This window comes from Vanessa atalanta, chromosome 2 (assembly GCF_905147765.1).
Source record: "Vanessa atalanta chromosome 2, ilVanAtal1.2, whole genome shotgun sequence".
Classification (NCBI taxonomy): Eukaryota; Metazoa; Arthropoda; class Insecta; order Lepidoptera; family Nymphalidae; genus Vanessa; species Vanessa atalanta.
The window spans coordinates 7,416,859-7,430,569 of record NC_061872.1 but is presented as its reverse complement, the minus strand read 5'-3'; the positions used below and the strand labels follow the sequence as shown (position 1 = coordinate 7,430,569).

The 13,711-nt window shown below is 30.7% G+C and overlaps 4 protein-coding genes and 1 pseudogene across 4 annotated transcripts in view; 1 reads left to right on the top strand and 4 right to left on the bottom strand.

Annotated features, from left to right (window-relative positions):
- Window positions 1–430: 430 nt before the first annotated feature.
- Window positions 431–5,121, bottom strand: LOC125070520 (succinate--CoA ligase [ADP-forming] subunit beta, mitochondrial). The gene is made up of 10 exons (XM_047680421.1): window positions 4,983–5,121; window positions 3,753–3,950; window positions 3,524–3,594; window positions 3,227–3,389; window positions 2,237–2,377; window positions 1,989–2,115; window positions 1,756–1,899; window positions 1,428–1,555; window positions 996–1,148; window positions 431–611 (listed from the first exon to the last, which is right to left on the bottom strand). Exons 1-10 carry the CDS (start codon window positions 5,046–5,048, stop codon window positions 432–434), a joined length of 1,371 nt encoding a protein of 456 aa, XP_047536377.1. The 5' UTR covers window positions 5,049–5,121; the 3' UTR covers window position 431.
- Window positions 5,122–5,761: 640 nt separating this feature from the next.
- LOC125069228 lies at window positions 5,762–6,590 on the bottom strand (annotated as a pseudogene).
- Window positions 6,591–7,336: 746 nt separating this feature from the next.
- On the bottom strand, window positions 7,337–9,052 carry LOC125071897 (transcription termination factor 5, mitochondrial-like). Its single transcript, XM_047682325.1, has one exon. It carries the CDS (start codon window positions 8,942–8,944, stop codon window positions 7,361–7,363), a length of 1,584 nt encoding a protein of 527 aa, XP_047538281.1. The 5' UTR covers window positions 8,945–9,052; the 3' UTR covers window positions 7,337–7,360.
- Window positions 9,053–9,586: 534 nt separating this feature from the next.
- Window positions 9,587–11,784, top strand: LOC125070794. Its single transcript, XM_047680769.1, has 3 exons — window positions 9,587–9,876; window positions 9,952–10,227; window positions 10,305–11,784. Exons 1-3 carry the CDS (start codon window positions 9,738–9,740, stop codon window positions 10,568–10,570), a joined length of 681 nt encoding a protein of 226 aa, XP_047536725.1. The 5' UTR covers window positions 9,587–9,737; the 3' UTR covers window positions 10,571–11,784.
- A 408-nt stretch (window positions 11,785–12,192) lies between these two features.
- LOC125070771 (pseudouridine-metabolizing bifunctional protein C1861.05) overlaps window positions 12,193–13,711 on the bottom strand; it is a 155,241-nt gene continuing 153,722 nt past the window's right edge. The window contains exon 11 of the mRNA XM_047680732.1: window positions 12,193–13,669. Coding sequence (XP_047536688.1) covers window positions 13,146–13,669 — 524 coding nt within the window. The 3' untranslated portion in view covers window positions 12,193–13,145. The remainder of the gene's footprint in view (window positions 13,670–13,711) is intronic.

Below are 13,711 nucleotides of genomic sequence, written 5' to 3'. Positions count from 1 at the left end.
ACACAGCTCATGTAAACCAAAATTATTAATGGCTAATAAGATGTTACTAATTTATTCAGAACAAACTTGTTCGGTGATATTATTCGAAGGAAGTTTAAATATGAGATTAATAGGATGTAATTAAATAATTCTACTTTCTATTACATAAATTAGTGCACAGATTTATGGAAATTTCAATAAAATATGTCACATTGAAAATGTTCGCATCGAATGCCAAATAAGTAGTTGTTTTAAGTTATCACAAATTATTTAAATTAGGTTGGAGATAATTTGGGTAGTTATATATAACACGATACGCGTAGCAATATTTGATATTGCATTAAATTCTTTAATAATGTAACATTGTTCTAGAATTATTTCTTAGTCACGCGTAATCTGTGCACCAATCGACGCAGTATGAGTAGATTCACCGACTACGGCGACAATACTGTTTACTTTTCGAGCATATATTTGGGGATGTCGAACTTGACCTCGACGCCGGCCTTCTTGGCGAGCGCCACAATCTCGGAGAGCTGCACCACGAGCTTGGCCGCCTCGTCCAAGTCGTCGCGAGGCACGATGCGCAAACCGGAGTCTGCGATCAGTTTTCTCGCTTCATTCACTTTTGTACCCTGTTATATCCACATTTTTGACACAACTATTATATGAGGTATCAAAAATATAAAATGATAATACAGTAAGTTTATTCTCGTTGGTAATTATAAACAATCTATATGAGACCAAAGTCTAATTGATGCGTAAATAATGGAAGCATGAAGTGTATTATCAGTAATGGATCGTTAATTGCTACTCGTATTACAAATCAACTTATATACAAAGTCTATAACCATAATGATAGCTAATTTCGATTTTGTACAATATACCATAGTATCTAGAAGATACATTAAATTTCAACCCAAAGCTTTGAAATAATTATGATATGAACATTGATGCTGTGGTCATATACTATATTAAAAATATATAAATCAGCCTTTATAAATGAATATTTTATTTACCTGAAGACGAACAATCACAGGAATTTGAATGTTGAGGTTTTTAGCGGCGTTGATAATACCCTCCGCAATGACGTCACAGCGCATAATACCTCCGAAGATGTTCACCAAGATAGCTGTTACTTTCGGGTCTGATAAGATAATCTTGAATGCTTCCTAGAAACAAGGTAGGTTTTATGTAGTCATGAATTGTTTGTACTACTAGAAAATATTGAATATAACAGCTAACGACATTTGCGGGAACTGTAATCAGCAACACAATGTAATTTATTAAATTCAACCCTCATTACAGAAATTACGATTATCAATCGTTTTTATATTATAATATGATTTAATATACTTATTTGCTTAAACTTCATAAGATTGAGATATAGCCATATTGTTAATATGGTTGCATCTGCTTTAAATATAAAAAAGTATACAATTAGTCAGTACCGCTACGGCTTGCGCAGTAGCTCCGCCTCCAACATCAAGAAAGTTGGCGGGGTCCCCTCCATACAGCTTAATGATATCCATGGTGGCCATTGCCAGCCCTGCACCGTTTACCATGCATCCGATGTTTCCTTAAATTCATAAATTAATAATAATAATGTTAATTTTATTGTTTATGTGAATATTACACCTAGAGCTATAGCCGACTTTAATTTTCATTTGCATCTGCTTAGCTTCAAATCTCTGAAAAACATTAAGCTTTTTCAGATAAACATTTTATACAATAATATAACATTTAAAAATGCATTTAATAATCTATTTAATAACTTACCATCAAGTGCAATGTAGTTGAGGTCAAACTTGGCAGCTTCAATTTCTTTAGCGTCTTCTTGAGTGGTGTCCCTCAATTGAAACAATTCCTTTTGTCTAAACTGGGCGTTGTCGTCGAATCGGAATTTTGCATCCAAGCAGAAGACTGGAAAATTATTTTTGATAGTAACATTGCTTGATATAGAAATGAAACCATATAAATTATATAAGATCATTTTATCTGTATCTGCTTACATTGCCCTGTAATGGCATCTTCGGCGTAAGGATTTACTTCAATCAACAGAGCGTCTTTCTTTAAGAACAAATCATACATTTTCTTAATCATGTCACAGGCTTCACTGGAACGCTCTTGTAGACCAATCTAAAATAATTGATCTCTTTAAAATATAATAATGGATGTAAAGTCTAAGTTTAAGTAAATAACAGCAGCCAGCAGTAAAATGTTTAGCATTATGTACGTAAAATGTTTTAATTATGGTTACCTTTTCAACCACGCGTGCGACTTGCTCGTCAGTAATACCAGTAACAATGTCAATTGGTTCATATGTAATTGCATCTGGGTTCTCGGCGGCCACATCCTCAATGTTTACACCACCTTGGGACGATGCTATGATAACAGGACCCTAAAATATAATTTAGTTTATTATCTTAACTAAATTGGAATCTTACTAATAATAAGTAGCACTGTAGACCCTAATGCTGGGCAAAAGATTTCTCTTGTTAAAAAGGTGACATGCAGGTCACGATAATATCCTTTGAGCGCTAAGTATGATATTTATTAAGCATGTAAAACTATCTGTACATAATAATATAAATTATATTGACACATACATACAGATTGAATAATATTTTGTGATGGAATAGCTAACAAGTACTTTACTATAATTGATTAATACATACCGTGCATGATCAAAGTTAATTGTTATTGAAGATCTTAAACAATGAACAATTTGCTTCATTGATCGACAATTAAAACAAACAAACATCTATAACATAAATGCTTGAGTTATTATTTTAATTGCATACTATAAATAATGTACATATGTTATATAGTGGAAATGAAGTTCCAATCATGAACATATATTAAATTTGTAAATTACAAAGTAAATAGAACATTTTACCTCAATATATTTATCATAGATGTATAAGTATTTACACACCTCAATTTATATAGTCATACTAACACAATATACTAACAAAATCAATAAGTAGCATTAAAAAGGACAATTTTATGATGCTCTACAATGAATTATATCTTTCTTTGATTGGTGACTTTTATATTTTTTCAATTTTAAAGTATTGTAATAAACAGAACATTTCAAGTGCTTATAAAGATGTATGGTTATTTTCAATTGCCTCACATCTTAAAAATATATGATAATTTCAATACAATCATTTAACTATAATTAAGTTTCTTTGCATAAAATAAAAATGAATATTGCCAAAGATGAAATACAAGGTAAATTACATACATTGAAACTTCGCTCCATCATTATAGCAACATAAAACTCTCGTCGGGGAAACTTCCTCTCTGTAACCATAACCATGTTACAGATCCTCCCTGCTGCACCCGTTTGCTTTGTCACCAAATATTGCTGAAGCATTTTACCCACAATCTCTCCAGCTACTTCGGGTCTACAAAATAAGTAAATATATTCATATTAATTAGTAAAAGTTTTATTTGGGTAATAGATTTTTTTTTTATTACATAATAAAATAACTGACTATAAATGAAATGATAGAAATGGTTGGTTAAGTATTTTGCTTACTTGTCAACCATTCGTACACCCCCTTGCAGGCCATTTTTAAATGCACCCTTTCCTCTACCTCCAGCAAGAACCTAAAAATTATAACCGATAAACAATATTTATCTGATACAGATTCAAAACCAAGTTTAAGTACATTTTTCTTAATCAGCTTCTACTTCAAGAATATGTAGGTAATATGTGAAAGTATACAAAGAATCAATTTAAATGAATAACATTTCTTTAAGATTACCTGCGCTTTTAATACAATGTCTTTGGTGTTAAGTTCTTGGGCATACTTGACTGCCTCGTCCTTGGTCTTAGCAATGTTAAATTTAGGCACAGGAATGCCATGATCTCTGAGCAATGTGTAACTGACATACTCATGAACATTCAGGTTTCTAACTTGCTGCTTGGATGGTAGGTTGTTGGAAGTTGATGCTGCCAACAGCTAAAAATTTTTTTAAATTTAGTGTTAGGAAACATTTATTCAATTATAAAATCTGTTGTTTGAGTATCTTATATTTGTCGATACAAAGATATTATTTTTACATTCTTTTTAATTTAATGTGTACAATTTTTTTTTTTTAATGTGTATAAAAATCTTATTTTTGTTACTACATCAGATGTATGATAGTATTATTAAAATCCATTCAGTGATAATTTCTCATGTTTAATAAAAGTTTTCATAAGCAAAATGTGCCCAAAATTTAATGTCTTTGGTTTTTAAAGGCTTAAAAATGAAGAAAAAAATGTTTTTGTATTATAAATACTGCAAAGGCATTATGTTATTTTAGAATAATGACACTATTTTTTTTTGATTTATAGTTAACATTGTTTTTGAAGACTGATATACTAAATATTCTGAATGCTGATACATTTAAACATATGTACTAATATCATTACATTATGGACAAACCCAATTTAATTTAGGAACTTATGTTAGGCAGAATCTGTATCATGTTAATAAGTAAGATTGATATGTAAATTATTAATAAAAATAACTACCAAATTAAAGTTAATGAGAAGTTTACAGAACTGTCCATAAATTAAAGATAAAGTGTAAAAAAAACTTTTACTGATATAAATAAATCAAACAACTTAGATTGCGCATTATTATTGCAGATTTGAAGATTCATTGTCAAGATTTTTTTATCAGATTACGACTGTTATAATCTTATATAAAAAAATAAACATTGTCTAGATGACGTAAGGTCTGTGAGCTGAAAATGACAAGGTCAAATTTATAATTATATAAATAGAAGACATCAAGTACATATTTATTTTTACGTAACAAAAGAGAATCCGTAAAATTTAAAATTAGCGGGACTTTCTGTGTATAAAACACTATATAAGTGTAATCTCTAAGACGTAAGACATAACGACATATAATTGTCGTGTGAATTACTTATTTCATTGATTTAAAAAATATGTATGTTAATTGTTACCCAAAATTTGAAACATAATATAACTAATGACTTACCTTTTTTCCATTTTTTATAAATACAGTTTCAGCAAGTCCAAAAGAACGAGGTAGTAAAGTCGCCATTTTTCCCTACATATAATTATGGTATTGCCAGTCGCGTGCGTTGGCAAAGAAGTAAAGAACTGTCAGATTTCAACAAAATACAAAAATTGTTAAAAATCAATAAACAACAGCTGATGTCGCTAGTATACAATTTAAATTATATTTTTTGATGTGCCAACACAATATTATATTTAAACAATGAGCCCAATAAAAAATATAATAATAATAATAAAAATGTAAATAATTAATTTATCAGATTAAATAATACACGATAATCGAACAGCAATATTCGGAAAATCGTTTCATTAAAAGTTATTGCTGTTAACTTTGTCACTACTTAAAAAACATGAATAATAATTAATTATTTTTAATTATAAAGAGACTTGATAATAGATAATATGTATAAAAAAAAACGACAAGTAGAGAATATATAATTTTGCTACTTTGACGAATATCATTATTGGTAATTTTTGTATAAAATAACACATCATAAATAAGTAAATATTAGTAAATTTGTAAGTATTAGTAATATTGAATACGGTGCATGTTGAATACTCAATAAGTTATTAAAACGCCGAATAGACTAGGTCTTATGAAATTTCTGATATTAGTATTGGACAGGCCATTAGGCTAGCTCTTTCGCTGCTTTTGTGAACTCTGTCAATGAACAATTTTATATTCTCCACGAATGAGACAAAGAGAACAGTGATATCGCCATAATTATGATCGTCATCTCAGCCAAAGACAAAAGCCGGTCTTGTGTCTTGCGCTACTCGCATCCAGTAATTTTCCACGAACCTCACCAGATTGCCAGTAGTCGGGGGCCTGCCCACGTTATGTTTTACGTTTCGTGTCCGCCACTCGAGAACTTCTAGCTAAAGTCTAAAGTTCTAGCTAAAGTCGTTCACTGCCACTTTAGTTAATACTTCACTTTCATTACGGACTCGGTCTCGTAAGTAAACTTTGAGCATAACCCTCTTCATAACTCTTTGTGTAACTTTGAGCCTTCTTATGAGTAAGCGACTACGTCTGTTACGTAAGTCATCACTAGCACATACTGGTCGAAGACGTTCGACTTGGGACACTGTGGTTATTGGGATAAGAAGTTGTAACATAGCTTTCCAATTCTTGCCCAGCCTAGTTGAATTCAGCGATTCATCTCTTTCTCAAAGTTGGACCTAGTTAGATGGTCTATCGTAGGTGAATAATTGTCTACATCGTCGAGCTTTCCAACCTGTACTTGAATGGGTGCAGCAGCAACGTTCGACATAATTTTCGTCTTGTCCATATTCATTTCTAGACCTATTTGTTGAAAGACTACTGAGGTCTAAAGCAAACTGCCGAGGACCTTCAAGGTCTCAGCTATTACTACTGTGTTATCGGCAAATATCGAAGTGAACATGTGTCCTCACCATTGATGTTGATACCAAATCCTTTCCAGTCCAGAAGCTTGAAGACATCCTCCAAAGCAGCGGTAAACAGTGTCGGAGACATTACGACCTGTCTGACGCCTCGCTTTAGTTGTATACGTTTCGAGTTCTGATCCTGAGGTCGGACCGACATGGTTCTCATAGACACTTTAAGTCCACCCTAGTTGACACACTCTTGATTTACAGTACGTTATTCACGAGGGACTTGTGGACTATAAACCCACCACCTTGGGACAATTTGTGTCCGGGAAATAAAGCAAGTTATCGGACTTCAAGATTATCGTGTCCTCTCCCTCTCTTTGGACTTCAGACAATCCAATATCCCAGTGTAACCTGCTCAGTGCTTCTTCCAGTTCTATGATCTTTTCGTCGGTCCGCAGTGTGCGAGTGTTCTATGTTGCCTGGGCCAGAGGTCGTGGGTGGTAACACGATCTCTGTCAGGGATTCTTAGCACACCTTGCCCCACTGTTCCCACAGCTATTAACAAGGCTGGGAATAGCAGGATTGTAAGGGGCAGGGGCCGCGATTGTCTTTTTCATTTGGGGGATGGATCAGAGATACAATAATGAACTTTGCCATGATAAAATTTACTCGAAATCGAAATTTTTTGTGATTGTTGGTTACTCATGTTTTCATATTTAGCTTTATAGCCAAGATGCAGAATTTTAACAAAAGAAATATTTTTGCAAATATTTCACTGAAGAAATAATTCAAGCCTAGCTAGTCATACTATTTACTGCCTGTGTCGGTATGGTTAGTGTATAATAAAAAATATATATATACTTTTTTTTATTTACCATTTTAAATGGCATGACTTATGACATTGTGTAACTCAGGGAAATATAAAGAGCATTAGAATTATAATAAAAACAACATTGATATTCAAATAATTTTTATTTATTATTATTGTACTAATTGATTTGGTTCAGGTGGTTTGGTTAAATCAACTATATTTTTATGTTTTTCTTCAGACCACACACCATTTCCAGTAAAATAATGATTTTTTTCAAGCAAATACAATATGAGACTAAGTTTTTGTGATTGGCTTAGCATAGTTAAATCTATTTGTTCGTAAGGCAATGAGGCTAACCACTTATTTTGCTTTTCACTTGGTTCTAGTAGTTTTAATGATTCTCTTATTCTATTCCAAGGATACAACAAAATAGGGATATTTTCATAAATATCATTAACAGAAAAATCCACACTCAGCTGTTCATAAACATATTTAACTTGAATGAGTGGTATATTAATCCAAAATGGATGCCGTTTGATTATATTACGTATATCAGTAATATTAAATGAATTACCTAGTGACTTGCTTATACAAAAGACTAAATCTTTGCCTTTTCCCAATCTATCACCTGGTGCTTTCTCAAAAATTTCATAATGTGCAGAGCTGCCAGAAAGTATATTGAGGCTCAAGCATTTCTTGTTGTTACTGTATAATTTCATCAGTCTTTTTGTTGCTGTCTTGTTATAGTAGATCATTTTCAAAAATCTAGGGTGGCCATAAAATGTATTAAACTCTGGTATAGTTTTAGCTTCTTCTAATCTTTCTTTAATTGTAGCAGGACTTAGTGTATATATTTGAAAGCACCTCATTTGTGCCTCTTTACTTATTCCATATTCTTCCAAAGTTTTTCTTATATCCAGTAAGGTAGAAAACTTTATTACAGCTAGCTTAGGATACATTCTTAATATTTCTTTTATATCTATTCCTCCAATGGATCTGAAGTTATATAGTATGTTCTTCAAGTTTTCTGGATCGGCATGTACTAAATACAAGTTAGATTTAATTTTTTTAATTGGAAATAGTATTTCACTGAGCAAAATATTCAGAGTTTCATTGATTGATTGAAGTGGACGATGTCGTATTGTTGGATATGTATCTATTCCTCTGATAAATTCATCCGGGTTTAGATCTAACATAAGCTCAAGATATCTCTGTATAATTTTTATCCTTAATGAATGTAAAGTAAATTTCTCAACATCTCCATAAACCAGAGTGGTCAGAGATGAGGGCCATTGGCTCATATAACTTGCGAGTCTGTTTTCAATATTAAATGCCTGAGGTATCATACCAGATTGTTTTAGTTCCCCTATTGTTTTTCGTTTTACTAATGTCAAATATGAAACTAAATATTGAGTTGATATATTGTTTAGTCCGCATTCTTCTAATACTGTAAATCGATATTTCAAGGTGATTGGCAGTATACTGCAGAGCGATGGTTGATCTAAAATGACTTTGCTATTAAACCCTAGATCATACAATGTACCTACTACGTTTTTGATTTGATCAACATCTAATTTCTTTATAGCAGGATGTCTTATTTGTAAATATTTAGCTTTACTTTCACTTATCCTAAGATATTTACATAAATAAATTAAATTATCTTCATGAGAAGAAAAATTTGATCGCATGGTCTTCCAAAAGCATGGGTCATATTGATATAATCTTCTTAAAATCGTGTTTCGTTGTTTTAGCATTATGGTATTTTAAATGAAATCAATAATATATAAATAGATGATTAACATTTTACTTCATCATGTCTTAATTCTTACAACATAAAAATTAATACAACAAACACAGTCGTCTGTCACATTGACAATTTTACATTAACGAATAGTTATTAGATGTCAAATGACAATAATAATAATGTACCTATTTTTTCTGCAGATAACTTAATTTTACTATTATAGATATTATAGATATTTTACTAACATTTCAGAAACATTTTTTTTGTTTTGATTATACAATATACGTTATTTATTAGCAAATATCAGCTGTTATTTTATTTCTATAGATGGCAAACGGGCAGGTGGTTCATCTGACACTTTTATTTAAATTTATTTTTTTATTTAATAACAATGCATATGGGGGTTAAAATTATCGAAAATAATCATCCTTATTACCTCCTAACAGGAATACGTCAAATTACCTTGTATAATTAAAAAAAATTAAAGAAACAAAACAACATGAGGGTAAATTACTTCTCAACAAAATATAGGATTCCATTGGTAAACATTATGGAAGAAACTATGAAGCAAAAACTAGAGCTTGTTATTTGTAATAGATTGTATGAAGCAATATCTTTACTCTGTCCGAGAGAAATTGACAGTTGTCAAGTTGTCAAATTTGTTTGGTAGTTGTTGCACTGGATAGTGGATACGATTGGTACTATAGATTTAAATCGAAGTACACACCCATTTATATTTTTTTTGTTATTTATTGTTTTATTGTGCTGAAATAGTTTCATGAGTTAACTTTAACATCACCACTATGGTATCTAAGTCTAAAACTGGGTTGTTTGCTCTTAGTTTCTTTGGATTAGCATCTTTATTGATAACCATAGCTTTTGTTAGTCCATACTGGTTAGTTACTGATGGGAAGTTGAAAAATCCTAAATTTATTAAAATAGGTAAGCACAATAAACGATCTTCTGTCCTACACTTATACAGTGAGTAAAATGGGCACATTTTTTAATTGGTTACAGGTTTGTGGGAAGTTTGCTTCAATGGGTTTGAAGAAATTCATCATTGGTATGACACAGTTTTTAAAGGCTGTTGGTGGATTTTTGAAGAAGAATATTACATAATCCATGACATACTACTACCAGGCTTTTTTATTGCTACACAATTCTTTTTCACAATATCTATGTGTTGTGTTTTAATATCACTTTTCATATCATATTTGTATATGAAAAAAGATGAAGATGATGATAATTATGTTACTTTACTGGTAACTTTTGGCACAATTCTTGTTATTGGAGGTAAAGTATAAATTATAACACTTAAAATATATTTAAATAAATATATCATGTTACAATGATGCATTTTTAAACTTTAGGCTTCTCGGGAATCATATCAGTGGTCACATTTGGAGCTAGAGGTGATGGACGGGACTGGATGCCTAATTGGGAACACAATGATCTTGGCTGGTCATTTGCCCTCGGAGTTGTTGGGGTCATCTTTCTCTTTCCAGCTGGCATATTATTTCTCATTGAAGCCAGAGTACGAAAGTACAAGAGATTGCATGAGATGCAAAGTAGAGATCCATCCTCTTACAGTATGCGTGAGAGAAAAGTAGCCTACCCAGGCCACACTGATATTTAAATATCTTAAGTTGGTTTCTATTTGAAGAAAAAAATAATTTTAGATTTTAATAACTGTTGTTGCAACTATTATAACAGATTCCGTCCAATCTATGAATCTCATTTTAAGAATTTGTTGTACATTAAGTATCTAAAGAAATTTCCTTACTTAAATAAAGTCCCTCCTTTATTAAAGTTGTATAAAAAATAGTTTTTGCAATAATCACAGCATTATAATTTAATCAAATTACAGACAAATAGTACATTTGTCAATTTTGAAAAATCATCTTTTCTATATATATATTTTATATCTTTAATATGTGACACTGATATTTCATAAATATAAAAATTGTTTGCTTATTTAAACTTATGAAATATCAGTCTAACTACCAGTTTATTTAGTTATCTGACAAATACTGAATACTCATTGGTTACCTATTACAGCATAAACTGCTATAGACCAATAACCATTCAGGTTTAAGTAAAATTAGTTACTTTGACTTTGACAAGTAATATAAAAAATGAAGTTTATAAAAATTATAATGCCTAACCATGCATTAAAAGTAACATATTTATTTAAAATCATTGCAACAATTTTTAGTTTAAAAAAAAATATTACAATATGTACCATCCTATAATATGCATTTACTTTTACGCACATTTTATTATCTTTGTGCTTTAATATACAACAAATAATATTAATAACATTTAGCATGCTTCAAAATTGCAATGTGTGCTTAATACAAAATACTTAAAAACCTAATGCTCAGTTCTTTCTATTTTTAATATTTTCTCAAAATATAGTATTTTACATTGTGTTACAGTATTTTTGTACTTATGTCCATTTTACATTTGTATAATTGTTTATATTACAAGGTTATGTGTAAGTAAATATAGTTTGACAGTTAAATACAGTTTAATAATAACAATAAGATATATGTTTACAGTGTGTAAGTTCAAATACAATTTATTCTTTATTGTGTAATACTGTTGTTGTTTTACCTTTACTGCTTGTGATTATTATTAGCCCCTAATATATATACATAAAATATATTGATTATTTATATGAACACCAAAATATGCAGTCATCTTTTCAGTGGAACAAAATAAACAAAACAATGTAGGTATTCAGCACTGAATACACTAGTGAGTGAATAAGTATAACAATTACCTCTGAACGAAGAAATAGGTAAAAAGCAATGTGTGTAATATAATATCTGAAATTAAATCTGTTTGACAATGTTATGACTAATTAAAATATAAGATTTGTATTTTTTTATGTAATTTACTGAGTGATAAAATATATTACTTACTAAAATGAACTACAAATTCAATGATGTAAACCTTATATAAACCGAATATATACGTTAACATACTTATGAGTCTTCGTCGTCAAACTCGATGTGGACTTTGTTTTTGTTCATCGAAGCGAATATTATACTCTGTTTTTTTTAAACAATTTGCTTATCATTGTTTTTTATTATTATTTAAATGGAACAATATAAAGTTACTTTACTAGCTACCCGCCCTTTAAAATTTATACAAAGTTCGCTGTCCACCCAGATAGTTTTCAGTGTCAAAAAAAAAAAAACATTTTGTAGCGGATGCTTATATTATAAAATAAATCAATGTTATAAATGTCAATTCTAAACTCAGTAGATTGGGCCATGCGTTGATAAATTCACTCAGGGCCAACGATTTTATAAGTAGGTATAGATTATGTAGACTAAAAATATGTTCAAGCAAATTACATGCAATTTTTGCAATGCCTACAATAGAATAATTTCATTTCAATGCACTATTATGTATATAGTATTATTGTAAAGTTTTAATTTGTTTTGTAATAAACTAGCGACCCGCCTCGGCTTCGCGCGGTGCAATTTATTAACAATAACAACAACATTATATAATCTCTATACCATTATGTAGATATCTACCAGAATTTTGTTTCGGAATTGGTTCCGGATATTACCCCTTTATAATATTAGTATAGATTCACTTAACACATATCGCTAAATTATAGCCTATGTGTTCTGATCTATAAGCTATATTATTGCAAAGTTTCGACAAAATGCATTCAGTAGAAATTCCTGAAAGAATAACAAACATCAAAACATCCTCACAAACTTTTGCTTTTATAACAGTAGTACTGTAATTTATGAGGTTGGAATATTTTAGCCAAGATGATCTAATAGATAGAACTTATGCATTTAAACCGATGCAGTGGATAAAGAGAGGAGCTCTATTGAATTTCATACGCTTTTCTTTTAAATAATCTCGTGCTCCTCGGTAAAATAAAACGTGAAGAAATTGTATGAGTTGAATCAAATTCTGCCTTCTGATCACTGGAAAAGTTTGTTGGAAAAAAAGCTCCAAGCCTTCTTATTAGAACAAGGTCTTTGCTCGGCAGTTAGAAAATTAAAAGCTGTTACAAAATTATTTGCAACAAGAGTGGCGATGGCGACAATGGTGAGAATATGAGAAGACGATTTATCTGAGGTTATATTTTATACTAATTTATACAGTCATATAAATTACGAAATTGTTATTCATAATTATAAACACAAAGAAGATACTTAAGAATATAATTATTTAATCTAGAAGGACCAAGCACTATATTTAATTGTTTCATTATAATTATGTTTATTAAATGTACAGGGCACAGTTCTTTTGCTGAGCAATGCCTCTTTCGCAGCACTAAAACCAAAAGAAATGCTTTTACATTCATCCAAGCCTAAAATAACACCATAAATAAATCCACTTGAAAAACAATCACCTGCCCCAGAAACGTTTTCAATGTGGTTTAAAACTTCTGCTGAATACAGTCGAACCTCAAACTCATGAGAGTTAATTGGCGACAAATTGGTGATTTCGTTTACAGATTTGATGGTGACTACACCTGCTGAGCCTCTTGTAACCAGTAATAAATCGACAAATTCTAACACAATTTTCGAGAGATTAATAATTTCCTCTAGATCATTACTTTTCGTTATATTGTTTTTTGGTTTTAAAAAGTCAGCCATTGCTCGAAGCTCCATTATATTTGGTGAAGCGTATTTAACACGATGATTGCTTGATAGAGCTTTTATAGCTTTTCTTCGATCTGTAGGCTCAAAAAACACTGGAAAAAGAAAAAAGTTTAATCAATATTAGCCATAAAAGA